This window comes from Patagioenas fasciata, chromosome 6 (genome assembly GCF_037038585.1).
Source record: "Patagioenas fasciata isolate bPatFas1 chromosome 6, bPatFas1.hap1, whole genome shotgun sequence".
Classification (NCBI taxonomy): domain Eukaryota; kingdom Metazoa; phylum Chordata; class Aves; order Columbiformes; family Columbidae; genus Patagioenas; species Patagioenas fasciata.
Window position 1 is genome coordinate 20,719,028 of NC_092525.1, and position 20,877 is coordinate 20,739,904.

General features: G+C 44.8%; 1 protein-coding gene across 17 annotated transcripts in view; it reads left to right on the plus strand.

Annotated features, from left to right (window-relative positions):
* Nucleotides 1–20,877, plus strand: part of FYB2 (FYN binding protein 2) — a 68,122-nt gene that overhangs the window by 19,662 nt on the left and 27,583 nt on the right. For 7 of the 17 annotated variants that reach the window (XM_071810191.1, XM_071810192.1, XM_071810195.1 and 4 more), the window contains exons 1-11: nt 6,641–6,726; nt 10,159–10,864; nt 11,828–12,022; nt 13,110–13,143; nt 13,574–13,648; nt 15,805–15,893; nt 16,666–16,694; nt 17,890–17,921; nt 18,411–18,495; nt 18,817–18,970; nt 20,654–20,780. In XM_071810191.1, the coding sequence (XP_071666292.1) occupies nt 6,721–6,726; nt 10,159–10,864; nt 11,828–12,022; nt 13,110–13,143; nt 13,574–13,648; nt 15,805–15,893; nt 16,666–16,694; nt 17,890–17,921; nt 18,411–18,495; nt 18,817–18,970; nt 20,654–20,780 (1,532 nt within the window). In that variant the 5' untranslated portion in view covers nt 6,641–6,720. Of the gene's footprint in view, nt 1–2,457; nt 2,678–6,640; nt 6,727–10,158; nt 10,865–11,827; nt 12,023–13,109; nt 13,144–13,573; nt 13,649–15,804; nt 15,894–16,665; nt 16,695–17,889; nt 17,922–18,410; nt 18,496–18,816; nt 18,971–20,653; nt 20,781–20,877 lie in introns of those variants that run through there. The other 10 variants (XM_071810201.1, XM_071810203.1, XM_071810200.1 and 7 more) reach the window with 4 other exon arrangements.

Sequence of the window (20,877 nt, forward strand, 5' to 3'; positions counted from 1 at the left end):
AAGCAGACAGTGAATTGTCCTCTGTCCACAAAAGACTTGGGTAGAAGTGTCACTTTGTGTATTTCCCCAATTAATTGCAAAGCTGATTTCAATAGCTGATATTGTAAATTATCAAAATAAAAGAACCTCTTACTGTGTTATTTTAATGTAATTGAAGTTCAGAATGACCCTGGGGCTTGTCTTTGCTAAACATGAAACAGTGTAGCACATGGGTGAACTGTAGCAAAATGACATGAAAACTGCCAGTTTGAGACCTTCGAGAGTACATTAGTGTAATGTGTTACCTATTAATGCACTTGAGATGAGTTCAGCAAGTCCTTCTTCTATCTTCACCTACACAAAAACTCAAATAAGGTTTTTAATATATTTTTTAATATATACTATTAAACTTAAATTACTTTTGACAGGGAGAAAAGCAGGGGACTGAAAGTGGCCTAAGGCGATCTGCATCGTTACTTCCCTGTTACGCATTACACCCCTTCTGCATGTTGCTGCTAAGAGAGAATGACATTAAAAGGTTTTAGCAATGATTGTAAAGGTCTGGTGGGGACAGACCCCACTGTCCCCATGGTGGGAGCCTCCCTGGCCATCTGCCCAATCTGTCTTTGATCCATATTTCTGCCATCCTGCGATACAAATGGCTGCTTTGCACAGTCAAGTGCCTCTTCAGCATCTAAGCTACATTATATCTTTTCTTTTCTGATAGCAGCATCAGAAACACACCACATATATAATAGAAGTTATTTGTGGCATGTCTCCCAGGTAAAAGGCTGGGCTGGTTTGTGCAATCAGGCACAACAACAATTTCTCATTGATAGGTGAGGTCGTTTGGGGGGAGGGGTGCGAGAGAGATTTAAGCAGCCAGCAAGGCACACCACATTAGAGGTGAAATTAAATCACCTTTCTCAAAGGTGTTACGTTCCAAAAGTGTTATATATATATATATAAGTTATGGTTCCATTTATAATGTTATGAATTGAACTTGTCTAAAATGTGTGTTGGATCTTTAGCTCTAAACCTGAATTAACGCTCTGAACCTCTGTCTGGCAACATGAGCTGCGCTGGCGATAGCAGCACAGTCACCTTCAGGAGGATGAGCCGTGACTTGAGGCTCTTGAGGACTAGGGAAATTTGGGCTGTGAGCAGGCTGGGATGAACGGTGAGCTCGATGCAACAAAGCCTGGGTGGGAGTTTGCATCATCACTTTGGGACAACCCCCATCACAAACTCTTTTCCCTGGCACTGATGAAGTCTTCACTGTCAGCCTCTAATTAGAAGACAGACAGCTCCTCATTTATAACTCTTATGTACCTAAAATCAAGTGTAGATTAACTCAATGGAAACAAATTTGGTCACCCGCTTTTCCTCACTGATAGCAATAGAAGATTTTGTTCCACTTCAGAAAGTTTCCACCTCAAATATCTTTGGCCCAGAACTGGGAATTAATTTCTGCCTGCATAATGCATTGATCTGTTAAATAGCACCTGGATAGGACATACATGAATGTGGCTGTTTGTATGAGCCTAGCTCTAGGGTAGAACTATATTACAAGAGCTAACATAGTGTTGTTGTTGTCCAGCGATTTACATTTGCACTTCCTTTATATGTAGATTTTTATTTTTAGTATATTCACATGGTTTTTGCTGCAGGGGATAGAGTTACTTAAAAGAATAATCCTTTTTTATGCCAATATTCTGTTTATAATTTTTGTAGTACATTATTCATGCAATACTGTAAATCTGAATATTTTTCCTGACTTGAAGACCGTGAACATCTAAAGGCAGAGTCCTATTCTTTTTTATTCCGTTTGATACGCCATACCCCCAAAGTTGTGTCTGAGCTTCTTGCTGTCATGCATTAAGCAATGTGACTGACAGCTGCCATGTGCTGTTTGTTCTCTTGTGGTTCTCCAGGGAAAAGGGCAGAGCAGGCAGCCTTTCATTCAGAGGTAGGGTGTTTTTTTAAAAAAAATAGAGAGATCATTGCAATGTACAGAGGTTATAGAAATGTTAGATATGACAAATCAAGAAATTGCCTAGCAATTGGAGCACTGCCCTTGGAAAGTTCACTGTTTCACATGCGCCTTCACAGCACACATGGGATTTCTCATCCTCTCTGCAAGTGCTGGGGAGCTTTCTCTGCACAGGAGCTGCTGTTTTGCCAAGGAAGCAAAGCTGGTTACCAAGGTCTTAATCTCTGAACTTCAAAGTCAAAATCCCACCACAGAAACCTTCAAGAGTTCGAGTGTTGAAAAGGATAAGATAGATGTAGTGAGTTTGGTGTGGCTCATGCTGCTGAGCAGATGCTCTGAGGTCAGTGATGTTCCTGCAGTCTTGAAGGCCTCGTGCCCACGTTGTGCTGTGTAACTGCAGGGTAGGGAAAACATGCTGCAGGTTGGTACAGAAACTTTGAGGCTGATGGACCACTCTGGTGATGTTCCTGCCTCTTGGTCAACAGACAGGGCCATTGACCGATGAAATGCCTTGGTTGAGAGAAGGTCCTGGACCACTCCCATGAATGACCACAGCTCAGATTTATCTAGAGTATAAATGGAGCCACTGGAGACCCCCATTGAGTTGATCTTCCTTGGAGCAGTGGGTGTGCAGTTGCAGACTCTCCTCCTTAGACTGGATATCTAAGGAACATTCCTTGGGGACTGAGACACCTTGTTTTATTGGTAAGTGTTCTTCTGGTTACCTTTGATGGTCCTCACTTTGTAAGGGTGGGAAGATGTGTGTTTTGAATCATCACTTTAGAGTTTTGGTATCTGATCCCTTGAGTTTGAATTAACTGTGTAACAATTGAGCTCCTAACCTGTGTTTTATAATGTTTTAAGAATGCTGAATAGTTTTGATAAACCCTGTTTCTAGTGGTTTTTCTGATAAACAGTTCTGGTTAGAATAGAGTCTCTTTGGAGCTTATTGCTTCCCTAAGTTGACTTTTGGGATGCCTCTGTGACAGCTGCAAACACCAACACACTTTTCTTCTCTGCACCCATTGTACATCTCATTTACTGAGGTTCAGCTGTTCTTCATCCTCAGCTTCAATTCTCCAGCCATTGAGTACTCACAGTGCATTGTAAGGACCAACAAACCTCTGTTATTTATGTGCGTGGGGCACATGTCCCCATTACTGAACTCAGTGGCTGTAGAGAGGTGTGGAAAAGGTCCACCTAAGGAGCAGAAGATGACCACAGCTCTAGTGCTGGACATGCCAGTCCTCATTTGGTGTCACTGAACAGTCCGGATAACACCTTCTGCCAGAGTAAACGTTTAGCTTTGAACACACGAGCAATCATACAGGCTACACTGCTAAAAAAGAAGTATGCACCTAAATGTGGGATCAGAGCCATACTGCTGAGAAAACCTTGTAGCTTGGACAGATAAAAACCTGAAAAATTGCAAGGTTTTATAATCAATTTTCTTATCTGCAACAGTGTTTCTATGGGCATGATTTTAAAACTTCTGAAGGAGTCACATGAGTACCTACATTGGCTCCTCCTAAAAAACACTTTGCCCTGACTAGTAAAATAAAGTGTTAACTTTTTGAATGCTGGGATCAATAGTACTGCATTTTCTTGAACTTCTCATTAATGCCCGTAATCCAAGGCAGAGCAAGTGGCTCGATGGTGGAACAAGTGATCCTATCTCCCCCTCTGCTGGAAAACCATGATATGACCTCCAGGAAAAAAAAGGGTGAGACGTGCGGGAAACCTGGCTGGGTTGGCTGCTCTGGTCCTCCTCGGGACAGAATAAGGCATAAAAACTGAGCCAAAATCCCCAATCCATAATATTATGGCATCAGGCTAATGTTATCACCAGTTATATCCTGGCCAATACCTGAATCTAGTTGTCTTCCACAGAAAACTGGTTTGCCCCAAAATTTCCCCAGTCTTCACCACTCATGCTGCCCTGCCTTTCTAGATGTCTGAAAGATTAGGAATAAGTCATCTTCCCAACATATGCTGTTGTATCTGGTCTCTAGTAACACCTCTGTGGAGACAAAAACAGTCCCAAATCTGTATAATATACCTATAACATATGAAAAATCCTAGCAGTCACTAAGCAGAATAATTTCAGGGAAATTCGGAATATTTCAGGGAAAATAAGTCTGCTGAATGCTGTGCTTGCAGCCCTTGGACTGATATGTCTATATAAGAGACTGACTGCATCACTGCAAAAAAAAAACCCTATCCAAATTGTAAAATTTGAAATTTTTAAAAGGGCTGAAATTGTTTGTTCTGGGGAGACCATGTGTGCTTAGGAAGTGTCTGGTGCTGTTGCTCTCAGGGGAGGTATTTGGGCTTTTTTGAGTCAGGGCTGTGCCTGGGAACTCCCGTTCTGGGTCAGTGCCTCTGATACACAAACCCAGACCAAACCTCAAGCTCCTGCTCCAAACAAGGCGGTCGTTGTGTTTTGCTGGGATGTCACAGTTTATGGCAATTTGCAGCTTGATGGGGACCGATGGGAGGCACCAGCACTGTGGGGAGAGATGGAGTGGGAGGGCAAGAGCTATCAAAGAGATTACCTGCATTCCCTCCAGCATTTCGTGAAGGGTGTAAAGTCCTGTTTTGTTGTCTCCTGACCTATCTGTCTAGTTTCTCTAAGGAAATTGTGCCATGTGGCCCATTAAAAGGAGGCTTACACAGAGCAGCGCCAGCTCTTTGTCATCAGCCATTCCCCAGAAAGGTCCAGAGCCAGAGAAGAAAGTCGACTTCCACTTCTGCGTGTTTGATCTCTACAACACTGTGGCTACACCACACTCCTCATGCAGTTATTATAGCCTGGTGCGATTTATAGCAGCCCTGGGGCTGCTGTGGAAGGAACGTGAGGCAAGTGGGGGTCCCACCAGGGCTAGCACTCACAAAAATGTATGTTTTAAAGAAACTTTTGGCATTTTCTTTTTATTTTTAGAACCCATACAGAGGAATCTACCCTGTCCTTTTCCGCAGGAGCATGGCTCTGAAGTCACAACCTCCTGATTCTTCAACAGTGCTTGAATTCACGGCCTGTGTTCATACCACTGGGCAGGTCATAAATCCTCTCCAGCTACCTGTACACAAAATCTGCATTCATTTTCATCATGCCACAACTGCAGCCTGAGTTTGGAGGACTTCCCTGCCAACTCTCAGCTCGGCAGGACCCCCCTTTCTTCTCTGAGACCACCAGGCAGCAGCAGGGCTTTTCATGTTGTGAGGAACGAGGCATGCGCTTCAAATAATGTCTCTGATGACTGAGTCTTTTTTTCTAATCTTTTTTTAAATTTTTCTCAGCTCTTCTCAAGCTTGGCTCTAGAAAGCAGCGCCAGGTTAGGCTGGGAGAGCATTGGTCCCACTCCCAGTAGTGACAGGGATGCTTGAGGCAGGGTTTTTCCTGATGCCCATGTGCAGAGGAGGAGTGTCCATCCACAAGTCACGTATCACACCGTTACCTTCAAATCAGTGGAGAGAAACCTGGGACACTTTCAGACATACGCACACAGTTTGCTATCAGGTCCCACACATCAAAGACATGGTTTATCAGTCCCTTCTCCCTTAACCTCAAGGCTTGCTATTGCTGCAGGGTTTCTTTTCTGGGCAACTTTTGGGAATGGTGTATACAAGAGGTGCCATGTCCTAGTGCTTGGGATTAAGGTCAGCTGGTGATGGGTAAGTATTGCCCAGGCTGACGATGGCTCCCTGCCCACCCAAGCCCTATCAACAGCTGCCTCCGAATACCACCCAACACCTGGGCTCCGTGCAGCAGCCATCTCTCGACGCTCAAAGGGAAACATCAAGTGCACCCACATAGTAAGATAAAATAATATTTGATCAGTTATGGAGGGGAAAAAAAAAGAGTCCTGGGGCTCTCAGTTCTCTTCTTGCCAAGCTAACCAGCATTGCTTTTCCTGGGAGATGTGCTCTGTAAAGACATGGGTTCAATGTTTGGACAGATCCGTTCAAGCTGTTGTCCCAGGCAGAAATATCCAGTGATGAGAAAAGTCTTGTTTGCCCTAATTCAACTGGTCTGTCCTTAGGACTCTGAGAAACAGCTCACCATGAAAAGGAGCTGCTTCACCAGGGAATATGTCTGGGCTTCAGCGAGGATGACTGTTTTTGCTGGGCTCTGCTATCCAGAGATGGAGAAAACATTTGGTTCCTCCAGGGAAATGTCTCTTTTAATCACTCCAAGGTCTCTAGCTTTGGCTTGGGGAAGAGCCTGGTGCAAGCTGGGCTGATGCATTAGAGTGGGTGTCACCCATGAGGAGACATGTGAAGCGGTGGGGTAAGGACTGTTGCTGGGCATGGTGGGACTCCTCTGTTCTCCTCGGCTTTTCTTGCTTCAGGTTTGAGAAGGGACCTGAGAACTTCTGTGTATATGGACAGGGGTGCTGCAGGGGCACCCATGCTGAGGGGATGTGCTGTTCTTTCTCAAAAAGCAAACAAAAATGGATTATTCCCTTTGTGAGCCTGTCCAAAGCCTGCTGTGATGTTGTTTGTGGTTCAGAGAACCCATGAGTCAGTTCAGGGAAGTGTGGCCAGGCTGGGCTTTGCTCCCGCAGGCTCAGCCCTGCCTGGGTGAGGCTCTCCCCGCCCTGGGGGCAGACCCAGGCCTTGGCCCAGGTGTGTTTTTGGGCTCGCTCCGCCTCACCCAGTGCTGTGGCAGCAGCAGTGACGGAGCAGGGAGCAGCAAAACATGGTGCCAGGCTGAGAGGCTGGAGCCGGTGCGGAGCAGCGAAGCGATGGAGGTGGTAACTGTGGCGGCCCTGTTCCTCTCACCCTCACTGCATGGGCTGCTCTGTCTCCTCTGCCCCCCGGACTGGGTGAAACCTCTGCTGCTTGATTTTCTGCTGCTGATTTGTAGCTTTGGGGCTGTTATCTCTATGAAGCGCCGGGAGCAGTTAAACTTGGCGTTAGGTGCATGCTTTCAATGCTGCATGTGATGTGCATGGGGACAGCTGTTCTGCTCCAAAGCAGGGACTGAGGGGTTCGTGGTGCCTGGTTTCTTACCCTCTTTCTCTGAGATGAGCTGTGATTGCTGTCTCTTAATTTAACAGAAAGTAGAGGTGGATTTTTTTTTCTGGGAGAAGCCGGCAGGTTAATGAGTAGATGGTATCTGTGGTGTGTTCTCGTCAGCATGCCCAGGGTGCCTGGGCTCGGCTCCAACCACCCCACTGCCTGGAAGAGAGCAATGCTGATTAAACATTTACCCGTGGGACCTCCCTTGGAAATCAAGATAAAGAATGGATGAAGCCAGAAAAATTTCAGGAAGGGAACATGCAGTGCTTCCTGTCAGCTGAGTGGAATTTTTTCAGTGTCAATTTGTTTTAGAAAAGCAACTGCAGAAAACTAATGAGAACTGAGATTCCTTTTACTTAGTACTTGGTATCAGCACAGACCTCCAGCTGCTGATCTTTCTAAAAGGTGTCATTATCATAGGCTTAAGCTGAGCTTTATTCTGCTTCCTAGAATGATATTAATGTTAGCAGAACATTTTATTTATAGGCAGAAAATATGGAAAGTTTAGCTATCCCCTGACTCTGTAATGCTCATGGCTTTCCGACCAGTGGAAGTTTGTTTCCTTTTTATCCTCTGCCGTATCTTGCATGGGCTTTTGCCAAATGTATTATTATTCACAGTGAATTATTTGGCCAGATGTAGCTCTAATACATATTGTGAGCTTTTGGCAGTCCTTTAAATTTGCTAGTGTATTCTCCCTGCTTGTCAACTGGTCTCATTTTCAGGGGATCACCTCTCCCTGCTGTGCTGAACCCTCCCTGGGCTGGTGGGGCACTGGGACTTCATGTGTGGCCTGACTGCCTGTGGCTCATCTGGCACTGCATTTAGGTTGGGCATCTCCCTGAGCTAGCTTAAGGCGTGTAGGCTGAGCTGGAGAGTTGCCTGAGTGGGTCTGTGTTTTGAAACAGTCCTCATGGAAAATTATCCTTGCAGAGACTGGGAGAACTCATTGCACCTCAGATGGTTCTGCTAAGCTCAGCCCTGTGCAAGGAGGCAGCACTTTTGGGAACATTATTGAGGGGGGGGAGAGAGTATCAGGGCCAGCTGGGTGTGGGGGTACAGGAGGTGGCCATGGGGTGCAATTTAACCTCATCTTCCCAGGCAGTTTGGTGTGCTCAGCCAGGGACTGTATGTGTCCCCCTGGTGCTGGGTCTGCTTGTGGCATTGGTGAGAATACACCAAGTGGACTGCAAACTGCGGGAGCTAAGTTCTAGTGAAGGGCACGGAGAGTGCTTTAAGTGCAGATAACCTTCCAGTTAATTAGGCAAATCATTTGAAGCTGCCATTTCAAGGCAAGAGGAGTAACAATTTGAGGGGGGGAAAGAGAGGCTTGTATCTATCCCTCTTTAATTAAAGGTAGTGCCAAGACAGTGACTGTCACAGCTGTTTCTGTCACTGCCAGGGTGAGACCTGACCACAAACCCTGTTTCGCAGGAGTCCACTTTGCCTGTGGCATATTGAGATAGGCAGGTACTTTTTCTTTTCTATTTTCTTTGTCTCCGAGGGCACTGATGAGGAACTATGCGCTAGAGTAAAGAAAATCAGTAAAGCAAGGTAAACAGCACTGAACTCTTCAACTGCTGCTGCAGCACGTGCGAAGGCTCAGTGCAATCACATTAGGGCACCTCACTGCTTTATTTCCCGTCTGGCGTTGCTGGAGGGATCTGGTACATGAGGGATTTTTTTTGTTTGTTTTCCAAAGTCTGATTCTTCCTCCGTATGCTTCTGAAAATTCCCATTCGCATCGGCTCGACGCTAGATTAGGCTGTCTGGACAGCTTACACTGCATCACGCTGCTGACCACTAATATGAAATATAATTGGAGCAATTCAAACCTCTTCCCCATGGGTTGGTTCTTTACATCATGCACTGCCCTGTGAAAGTAATAAAGTCAGTGAAAGAGGTTATTCAAGAGAAATTGTCAGTGTTTAATAAATCGTGCAATTAGATGCAATAAAACCTCAGTATGCTATTCATCTGTTCTGCCTTAACACTTGAGGCTGGGGCTTTTTTCAGAATAACGAAGTTCTGTCCTAGATAATTTTTTCCAATTTCCTCATTAGACAGGTTCTCGTGGAGCCTTACAGTTCTCTGCACTGAACTAAGCTGCCGGAGTAGTGCACCTAATGTAATCGTGGCATATAAAAAGTTATAGAGCAGTTCAAGGACTTAAGTAGCTCATAAATTTTTCTTCATATTTTCTCCCTCGTTCAGTTCAGGGCTGAAATTAAGCCATAACATTGCAGGCAAAAATTGTGGTCTTCTTTCTCCAGGATGGGACAGCGAGATGCCTGAGGGCAAAGTCTTGAAACAAAATGTTCTTAGGTGGCCTTTTAAACTGTGCTGTCACTGCTTAGCCCTCTTTGTTCAAAATCATATATAACCTGGGGCCTGGTGACTGTATGGGACAAGATTTGAGTATCTTAGCAGGTATTCATGACCTGGACCAGGGGATGCTCTTGCTGTCATTGTGTGCTCTGCGTTTGGTTTGTATGTCCTCTACTTCTTGGTGTGGGAATAATGGCAAGGGGAGAAGCATCCAAAGAGCCATGGGAACCCTGAGCTGAACCAAAATGGTGGAAAAAGAAGACTTTTGTCCCAGGGGTCATTTGGAGCCTGCCAAGGTGGATGTTTAGTGCGTCTCTTCCCATGGTGAAGTTTTCTAAAGGAGGCAGGGTATGGACTAGGGATCTGTGGGGCAGCACTGGCCTCTCCCCTGGCTGGTGTTTATGTACTGAAAATAAAGTGCAGTTTTCCTACCCAGCAGGTGCGTGAGTAGTATTGCAGCACCTCTGCCGGGAAGCTCTAACATTCATTTTAGCGTTTGTCAGGTCCTCCTGAGGGAGATTCTCCAACACTAGGTGATGTTGGGGAGCAGGAGCCATCCTCACTGTCTCTGCTTGGGTGTGTTTCTGTGCCCTGCTTCTTTGTTTTCCTTCATCTCAATTCTGTTGCCTTTATCAGAAGTGATTTGTGAGCCTTTGGAGGATCCTTTGAATGAGCTAATCCTCCTCTCCTGCTTTTAAATTTTCACTAGGCTCTACATATCCTTGGTGATGAGGATGGAGTCTAGGTCTCCTTCTCTCTTAAATGATCATGATTGTATAAATTGCCTGTTCCCACCCCTGAAAGCAGATGTTTTGTGCTCTTTGCCCTCCCAGGCAGGTGTGACTGATTTCAGAGCCCTCCGAGCAAAATTTCAGAATGACTCCACCTTGGCCAACAAGCTGGTGCAGCCACACAAAAAGCCTCCCACTGCAATCCCTCCCAAGCTGGGCTCTGGAGGTAATGCTGTGTCCAGGCCCCTGCCCCTGAGTAAGAGAGAAATGATAAAACTAAAACCCAAGGGTGAACCTGCCCATCCTACCTCCCAACCCTCTGCCCTCACCCAATGCAACCCCCTGGCATGGCCTCGAGCCAAGCTTAGTTACTTGGAGCTGACGGAGCAGAATGAAGAGCGCAAAGGCAATGTCTCCAAGAAAGGACTGAGTTCTCCCAAGAATGGTCGAGAGCAGCCTCTGCCATCCCATTTCACTGACCAGTATGGATCAGCCCAAACAGCTCCAGAGGACTCTCTGCTCTCCGGCTCTTTCCACCATGCCCTACAGATCTTGGAAAACACTTTATCCCACGGCAAGAAAGCAAACGCAATGCTCGCAACTGAACGGCCAGCAAACTTCTACGTGCACCCTTGCCCGGAGCAGATGTGTGCTCCAGCTGCCTCGGGCAGCAGCAGGATGCAACCATCTGGAAGTGATGCCATGGGGGACTCACCTGCCCAGAAGAAGGATGCTCTGCGCCACAGTGAGCCAGCTCTTTCCCAGCTGGGTTATCGTGCACCAAGAGAGCCACCTCAGCACCAGGAAGGTACAGTAAGCTATACTCTTGTTATAGGTATATGGGTGCTCTGAAAGTGCATGATACGTGAGAAAAGAGAAAAACTGTTAAGAGTTGGGACCCTCAAACAAGAGGCCAAACTGGCCCGTTGGGGTGCTCTCCTCTTTCTCTGGAGGTCCCAGGGTTAAGAAATCATCTCCAGACTGCTGGTGAGCTTGGGCAAGGGGAGGGTTCCCCATCTCCAGCAATTTTTTTAAAACTCCTTTGGAGAGATTGTCCACATTTTGAGAATAGGATGAAAAGTGAGGACAGGGGAGTATCTTCAGTTCTGGTCTACTTTGACCTTTTGCAGTGACAAGGTAAATGTGACCACACCCTGCTGTTCGCTTTTCACGCAGACATAAAGGTTTGGCTTTTCTGCAAAGATAGTTTAGTTCAAATTCAAATGGTTTAAACCTGAAGTCCCCCCTCTGCTCCCTCCCAGTTTTGCAAAAGGCAATATTCAAACTTAGAGACCATATTCTCCTTGCAATATTTCTTACAGAAACTAGTGTTAGGAAGCTTGAACACTGTGAAATTCCCCTTGCTAACATCATGCTGAGTGACGGGGCACTGAAAAGATTAAGTCTTTGTTTACCCTGGAAAACTACCTTGCTCAGACTGTGTATGGAAAACAGCTATGCCACTAAATCCTGGCAGATTAAACTGTTATCAGTACAGAAAATTAGGCTAGTATTTTATAGTCCAAGGGAAGGGAACTGTTGAGATCTGAGGCCCCAACATGGTTAACTTGGTAGAAATCTGTAAAAATTAACATTTCCATTTACTTTTCCACTCTGGTAATGTGGTAAGACGCCTGCTGTGTAATGGGGATGCTGAAACTGGGAGGAAGCAGAGCTGGTTAGAAATGTCTGTGTGACAAGTAATGATCTTACATGGATTTTTGCTTAAATGAGGGCTAATTGCTGCCTGTCCTTGTGCTTCTCTGAGCAGAATCTGAGCCTCCCTTCTGCCAGCCTAGGGCTGGAAAATGGTCTCACAGCCTTGGGAGCAAGTGGCCAAGAATTAAACCTCTCCCTTCAGCTGAATCTCTGGGTCCAGCCCCCGGGAAGCCGCCAAGACCCCCACAGTTTGATCTCAGTGCTTTCCGAAGTGCCATGCCTTTGGTCCGCAGGGGAAATGAAACAAGTAAGGGATTTCTCGTCTTTCTAGTCTTTCAAACCTGTTCTGCAGAAAATTAATAATAATTTGCAGTTTATTGATATCTGTAAGGCCACGATTCCTAGCACATGGAAATAAAAGATTGTGACTTGTTTCTAACATCTTCCTCAAACACTAAAAAGAACTCATCAGTTTCAGTGAGGCTGAATTTTGCTCTTAATCTGGAAAAGGGATCTGGTTTTCCAGGCTGCATGTCATCCCCCATGCATAAACCCGCTTTCCTCCCAACTGCAGTGTGTTGTGAGCAGTTTACAACTGGTTGTAAAGGAGCAGCAGCTGAGCATGAGGCGAGCTGATCTTTATCATGCTACTTCAATGGGAAATGCCTTGACTCTGCAGCACACAACTGTGGGAAGGCACAATAAAATCGATAGAAACTGGTCTGCTAATCCCCCGCTTCTATTTTAAATACAACATGAGGCAATGTTAAATGTTCCAACATCATGATATGCAAAAGTTCAGTTTCCCATAAGAAAACCCGATTGATGTTGCATAATAGGATATTCTGGATCACTTATTAAGCTGCTAAATTGTATTTCTTCATAGGTACAGACTTAATTATAGCCAGATCTTTGGGCACAACTTCTGCTGAATTGAAAAGGAGTTGCATTTCTGAGAAGGGCTCTGCTAAACTGTCCTGGGCTTTCCTGTGCCAATACTTATTGGTCTGTCCTGGTCTCGATAAAAATAAGAAGGAAAGAGAGAGGTTTTCACTGGAACTTTTTCCTATCCTACTTACCTTTTCTAAACATATTAAATTGATGGAGGAAAATAGTTGTATTTATATGTCATTGTCTCCATGCCCTCTCAGTATTGCTCAATTATTGATTTCTAGAAGGCCTGAGATTGTTACCTGGAAACATGAAATAATGACATATTAACATAGCCACATCCCCAGTTTCTGCTGGCAGTCTTATTTCACGCTGCTCTTTGTGTGCGGTGTGATGCCACGAGGAGGGGCCATCCCCCTCACACCTCCCTGTCGCTGCAGCTGACGTTCTGTAGGTGAGTGGTCTTGCCTTCACATGCTAATCCTCTGTGTGTTTGTGTGCAGCTGCTGACGAAGAGGATTACTTGGCCCCTGAAAGGTGAGCATATGGCAATGGGAGCATCCACATCCGTGTGCAGTCTGGAGGGAATGTCCTGCTCCCAGAGGCAGCAACTTGCTCTAGGGATTGTGCAGACCTGCATGGGAAGATCAAAGCTGGCTGGGATGACCTTCTCCTAAAGTAGAAAGCTTCATCTCTGTTTTCTCCTCTAGTCTCTTTGAGCAGCATGGAGATCCTTACCCATGTATCCTTAGATCTGATTTAGCTGTTTGGAGGGAAAACAGCCAGTGCTTTGGTTGCAGAAATCACCGAGCATCTGTGTGGTTTTCGCTTCCTGTTTTCTATGTATTCAAGCTTTGTGTTTTTAGAAAAGAGATGCTTTTGAAAACTGTTGCTGAAACAAAGGCCTGGCATAACCAGCAGGTGTTGGGGTTTTTTATTTTGCTTTCTCTCCTGTGTGTTTGTGCAGCCAGCACAGCCGGCGTATAGGAGTTGCTGCCCTTCCTCCCCTTCCCCAGGACTTCAGCTGCCTCCAGATGCTCAAGTGAGTTTTTTTATTGAGTGGTGGTCCAAACTCACTCACCAGAAGATGAGACAATTGGTTCAGCTTCTGATTTCACAAGTGTCTGAAAGAGCTTGAAAATCTTACAGACACAATTGGTTTTGTATGCAAGGGGATCCTGACTTTTTCCGCTACCCCTCTGACTTGTCATGAGCGATTGTGTAGCAGTCCTGGTTCTGTGCCAAAAGAAAGCAAAAGTGGAGAAAATTATTCCTATACATGTTTTGCCTTAGCTGCATGAATATACAGCTGGGAAAATGGGAAACAGAATGGCTGAACCAAAGCAAAAAGAGACAAATTCTTAAAATACTTCCAGTGCCCAAACAATGAGCTCTTGCAGCTAACAACGCAGCAAGTTGTGCTTTTCACATCATGAGGTGTTCCTGCCAGCGTTGCCTGGTGTTTTCTTTAGCTTTTAACCTGTACTTGTCAGAGGAGAACTGGTCAAAAAATAACCATCTCCAAACCTGTCGTGCCCCACAAGTCCTAGAAAGATTAGCAGTCTTCCTCTACTACTTGTGATAAGGCCTTTACAATAGGTCACTTGTTAAATATTAACCATGTGATAATGGGAAATGAATTAAATGAACTCCAGCATAAAAGCAAAATCCTGGGGTTTTAGGGGCAGAAATTTCCCTCCCTGAAGCCCAGAGGTGGGAGCCCCACCTGTAATGAAGTCTGGTCTCTTAAACACCCAGATGTTGTTTCGGCCAACTATTCTTGAGCTCTGATTCCTTGTTTGGGGATAAACACTCTGCCTTCTCTTCTGCTCGTCAGGAATCCATCAGCCCAGCTGTATTTTGGGTCAGTGTAGCACTGTGGTGTATATAAAGGGCTGTCTGGTGTCCAGCCAAGCTCTTGGGATGCTATTTGGGCTGGGGAAGTGAAAGGCAGGGCATTTTCCTAGTCATCTCTTCCTTAAGTGATGGCACCAGGAACAAAATACCTGTGGGTGGTATTCATTCAACGTGTATATATGTGTCCCCTTCAGTGGGATGCCGTGACCTGTGTGTCCAAAACGTGAGGTGGGATCAGCAAGCTTGCAGGCCCTGGGCTCGGGGGCTGCAGGGGAGAGCAGGGGGCTGGGTCAGCCTTCAGCATTAGCTCAAGCTTCTGCTTGACTTCAGGTGTCATTTCTTACTCTGATTTCACTACTGTTAAAATGCACCTTGAGTTTCTAGTTCCTCTTGTTCTGGTTTGCGACAACTACTCAGTCCTTGCGCTGTTGACACTGAGTTGTGACAGCAGGGTAATTCAGGGAAAACCAAACCTTCCCTGAGGTTTATTACAGACTTAATGTAAGAGATAAAAGTTTTCACTATAACTTTTCCTGATGCTCTTTCACCACCCCACCTCATCCCCCACACCCTGCAAGCTGCATCTTGTGCATTTGCCAGTTCCCAGTACTCTCCTGAGCTGCTGAAACCTGGGTGGAGGTGAAGCCTCTGGGCTTTGCCTGGCTGCTCCTTGGGTTGGGTTTTTCTCTGCACCCATTCCCTGATGATGCTAATTTGAATTTCTGGAGGAGGAAAGGAAAAAGGAGAAGTAGGAGATGGGGACTAGGCTGGAAAGGCAAATACTTGAGGCTTTGCATTGCTGGGGCTGTGACACCTTCCCTCCCACAGCTGGCATGTCCCATGATGGCATGAAGCGTGTGGCTTGATAAGCTCAGGAGCAGGACCTTTCTACATACGCTCTGCGTATCTCTGTTTTCCCCTTCCCGTTTCCTTAATTGAGAACCAGCATGTGTTGTTATTAATTTTTAAGTAGCTGTGGTGGGTTTGAAAAACACCGCATTTGGACTTCTTTGGACCTTCTGTTTCTACTTGAGGGATCGCTGTAGGCAGAAGACCATAATCCCAGTTTGAAGTCCCCTGATGTTCTTTGAGCCATATAAATGCAGCCTGCCCTCCCAAAGGAAAAGCTGTGGGAGTGTGGAGTTGGGGGGAGGCTTTGCTGTGCCCTGCGTCTGCACAGGTCTCCTCTCCCTCTGAGGAATTCTTCATTTCACTTTGCTTTCTTGTAGACTCAGTATAAAAGCACTTGAATTCCTTGTCCTTAAGATGAATATTTTTTTTCAGGCTTCTAAAAGAACCAGAAAAAAAAAAAATCTTCTCTCTTTTCTCTCATCTTCTCAGTGCTCAACTTGAAGAGCAGCATAATTATGAAGAAAATCCGACGTACCTGAATCAGTCTGGGAACACCACAACCTTGTGTGTCATTGAAGGTACTTTGCGAGGCAAGACTGCTAGGTGAATTGTGTGCTATTTGGGATAGAGCCTTTAGAAATTGAAATAGTATTGTTTCTTCAAGCTGAGCAAAGCAGCTGCACATTGGTCAGTGTGACCAAAGATGACTGTCTGTGTTGTACCTGTGCGCACTGTCACGGAATGAGGGGTTTGGGGCACAGACGAAAAAGAAGTTGTAGTTTGGTGAGACGTTGCTTACAGTAAAACTGCAGCGGGGCAAAGTCATGAGACACTACCCATGTAGAAGAGAAAGAAAAAAGATAGTGAGGCAAACCTCAGCATCTTCTTGGGAACGGGTTTTTCTCAGGGTACAGAGTTTTTCCATCTCTATTACTACATCTCCTCTGTGTAATTTTCTCTATCAGAGTCACCAGTGCTCTGCTTTTAATTTTTTCAAAGTTTTCTGTTTTGGGGAAGGTTAGCTTCTGCCTTGTGCGTGGGTTTTCTCTCTCATTGGAGCAGGAGCCAAACAACTTCCTTTGGGGGACTCACCACAGCTCTTTTGGTTTTGCCCCAGGGGCTATGAGAACTGTGGCCAGCCAAGCTCCATGCTGTAGTCCTCTGAATGTGTAAGCCAGCATTCAAACAGCAAATTGAAGGACCCTGGCCAGTAGGACACAGCGAATGTACCATGGTGAATGTGTGCCTGGACGCTGGGAAATTTGGGCTGAAGCTGGGTTTTGCAAGTTTAAGTGCAGTGACTTTAACGTGGACTGAAAATTAATACTTGTTCAAAAATATCTTTTCTAGTACCTAAGGCTGATCCTCGAGAACACAAGGTTAGTCTCCTCACAGCTGTTTTTGATCTTGTAGGCTTGACTGTACCATACATATCGTTTCCTATCTTAAGAAATATACAGATATTAAAAATTTCTGTCTGCTGAGTGTTTCTGTATGTGTGTCTGTGAAGACTCTCAAAAAATAAATGAGAGATTGCAGCAGGGACACGAAGACTAATGAGGTTTCCAAACACACTAGGTGAGCGTCAGCTCCCTTGGCTTCCTCTGCAAACATGTAAGGAAGTGGTAACACCATCTGGCCATTGGTGGTAGACCAAGTAAGTGTCAACCATGGATATCAAGATCATGAATTCTGGAAGGAAAAATCCACTGAATTGTAGTGGGATTTCCTGTCAAAGGTGGGCTGGTGCTGGTAATCCCTCTCTGAAGGCAAAAAGCAAAATTGAGCCAGGTTTTATTGTCACAGCAGCATGCTTCAAGCTTTGGCTTGTGAGGGCAACTGTTATGGGCACAACTGTGTGGGTTTTCATCCCCTGCTGCAGGGACATCTCTGCTGCAAACTGTGACCTGTCTCTTTTAATTTTACCCTGGCTACAAAGTGGCAGTTCACCTTGGCATTGGAGATAACCTGCAATGAAGGCAGGACAGTGCATTGCACGGGGCTGGAATTGCCACAGCTGTCCCTAGAGAAGACCTGCTTGGCTGCATGGCCCACAGTGCTGGGCTGGGAGAACCCGGCACCTTGTGCCAGGAGATGATCATGTGCTGGGTATCAGTTCTGGCTCTGCTAAAAGAGCTTCAAGTCCTGACTTTCAGAGCAATCAAGTTGTCCAGGAAATAGCACAGGTTTACAAATGCACTTATCTGTGCATGATTTGTGGAGAGGTGCTTTAGATCAGCCCTAGTCTTATTTTATGGTAGATTGGAAAATATTTATTTATTAAAAAAAACTTCTGTAAGCTCTCCAACCTGTAATTGCTTTCATTCTGACCAGTAGCTTCATTGGCCTGATCCCTTGCACTGTTACGTTATCTGTATATAGTTTGTCAATATGTGTCCTGTCCTGCAAAGTAGAGGAAGTATTCTTGTCTGATGACTATTCCAAATGTAAAATACTTTTGGGCTTTCTAAAGCAATATTTCTTTAAATGTTAGATGACAGTTGAGGCCTTGTATAAAAGCTTGACTGTTGAGAAAAGCCCAGTGGCCAAAGGCTTTCCTCTTCTTTATTCTAGAAACAGAAGACACTTCTCTTTGCCAAATCCAGGTAATTTCCTTTCCTTTCTCTCAAGCTTCTTCTAATCCCACAACTAACTCAGGGTTAGAATACTGTAACACTCAGTAAATAGAAAGATATTTCAGATATTTTGTGACCAAGGCAGTGTAGGCAATGATGCTCTTCTGTGTTGGCACTCATGGTTTCTAAGATTGTTTTCATTCCAAAGCGTGATAATGTGATGAGAGACACATCTTGTGAGCCAGTTAGCACTGCTGACAAATGGATCCAGCTTGTCCATTCCTCTCACTAAAAAACAATTACCTTAGTTTGTCTCTTTTCCAAGAGTGATTTCTAGTACCAGTGACCTTTAGTTTTGGATTTGCCCTTACTATTAGTACTGGCAGTCTTTTTGGCATCTACCTCATTCAAAGGGAAAATGAGATGCATATTTGGGCACAGTCATAAAGCAATCTGTCTGTCTGCGACTTTGCTAAAATGTCTCTGTTGTGAGATCACCCTCATTTCTTAAATTTTCAGCTCTGGAAAAGCTATAATAGAGGATGAAAAAGAGGAAAAAACAAGTCTTGAAAGAGAGAAACAGGAAGGAAAGAAAATTTTCGAGGTATCATATCCTTGAGATTACTTTAAATAATTACTGCAGCATGTTGTTTCCCTTTCTGTTCTCTGTTTCTTTGGCAAACAGTTGAAACTTGAGTCCTTAACCAGCTTTTTTATTCTGCCTTCTCTTTTGCCTGCTCATACCTACAAGGCAGGTAGCGCTGCCAAGCGGTGCCTATTTCTACCAGAAATCCCTGATGGAAAAGGGCAAGAAACTTTCCACAGAAAGATAACTTTTGTCATTGTAGATATATAAGTTGTATTAGCTTATGTTAGAAAACTGTTTCTAAAGACCATATTGACCAAACCAAATGTCTGATCTCAGGTGAGTGGAAATGAATATGTATCTCCCACTAGTCAAGCCAAGGAAGATGGTAGAGGTGGGATGGAGGTGCTACAAGAGAAGCAGGATGTGACCGGTACCCAGACTGCAAAGTATCCCACCCCACAAGGGCTGGCAAGAGATGGAGCGGAGCTCTGTGAGTATCTCATTGCGTTGTTGAGTGTTTCCTCAATCCCATCTGTTGCCCAAATGTCTCTTCCATATGGGAAATAATGTTAAATTTGGATGCAACTCTTGAACCAATTTAGTTAAACCAGGGCAAAAGGTTGCATGCGCATTTGTATTCTAGTCTGAATCATTTATTTTGGCTTGGCAAATAGTTTCCTAAGTTGGTTAACCATCTGCGTAACTCTAACCGAGGTGTTTATTTTTCTAGCAGATTGCCCTTATCCAAGAGAGCTGAAATACATCTCCTCTGCTTCTCATAATTTATAGAGTCTCAGAAAAGGGTTTGGCTAAGGCTTGTGGTAGAAACACACATGGGCAGGATGAGAGCCCAAAGTTTCCCTCTTTCCCTTATTAAGATGGATGATGGCTCCTTGCTCCATCTTCTTAGTAGTTCCCGTGAACCTTTTTCTGACTTCGGGTTCATTCTGTCACAATGTTCTGAGAAAGTGTCCAGAGCTGGTGATCAGCACCTGAGCTGCACAATTATTAAACACACAGCTCGAGGTATAAGAAGTGTGCATGGGCTCTATTCTGCAACAGCTTACTCCAGCCTCTGCAAGCCCTTAGTGTGATGTGGTAGCAGCTGAAAAATAAAAGAGAGAAAAAGTAACTCTGAGCTCTGTGAACAGACCAGGAGTGTGAAGGAGAAGAGTATAAATTGACTGTGACTTTGGTTGTTGATATTGGTGTGGCCCTCAGTTTTTGTTTTTCTTTTTAAGTTTAAATTGCTTCATAATAATTTTCTGGTTTGGTTGGTGTCTGTTTTTGGAAGAGATCTTGCTGATTTGCTTGACCTTTGAACAGCGGGAGGTAATTTCTGTTGGAATATTTTTTTTTTAAGTACTCATGGGGAGCCTCCTGCTATTGTTTCACGAGAGAGGCTGATTTGGAGAACTGTTTGGTTCCCCTTCCCCCCCTCCCTGCTTTTCTTCCTCATGGATGTCTGAAAGTTTTATTGCAACTCTGGTCATTAACTAGAGCAGATAGTGATGATATATGTTCTGGTGAGAACTACTGCATGCACCTGTGTTCATTTAGAAACACTATCTGCTTTCATTTTTGTGGCTGCATTTCTACATTATTCCAACACTCTTAAATCAGTTTTAAGGATTTAATATTGCCACTTAACTGAGTCCTCCAGTAACAATCTTCTTCTAACGTCATGAGGTGCAACTCTCATTGCTTGGTTCCAGCCCTTGGTGAAACACATCTCTGGGATACTCTCCCTCCTTGGCTCCATTCTGACATGTTGCTTTACAGGTGTATTCTCAATGGACTGGCCTGTTATTTGGATTTTAGCATCTCCACTGACCATGCTAAGCCCTCCTTTCGGTCACTTCTCTGAACATCCATGAATAGTCTTGGGGTGTTTTCTGGTGAGGAGCATTTGGGTCACAGCTGCCACAACTGAAAATATTGATGGATGTTTTAATTTTTTTAAACCTGAAATATTTTAAAACATTTTAAAGCTAAATGTTTTAAAACTTAAAATATTTTTAAATTCTTCACTTTTCTTTCTCTGAGTGGCTCAGTGCTTTTTCTGGACTCCTGGAATGGCAAGTATGTCTGTAGGCTCTTACTTGTTGTGGCTTTAACTGTTACCCTCAACAGGTACCCTTGCCCTGAGAGAAGTTTCCTTTCTTGTTTCCAGTGCGCAACAGGAATATTGGTGCTCTGAAGCCAGGGGTAGAAAGAACAGCCTTAAACCAAAACATCTGGTGGTCTCTGGAGGCACCAGAAGATATATATGATGATGTTGAGGGCATGCATGATAGACTGTGAGTATGGACCTGGGCTCTTCACGATGGCTCTGTCTGTGAAATGTCTTTTAAAAACCATGCTGCAGCACATGCACATGTAAAATTTCTGTCTTTT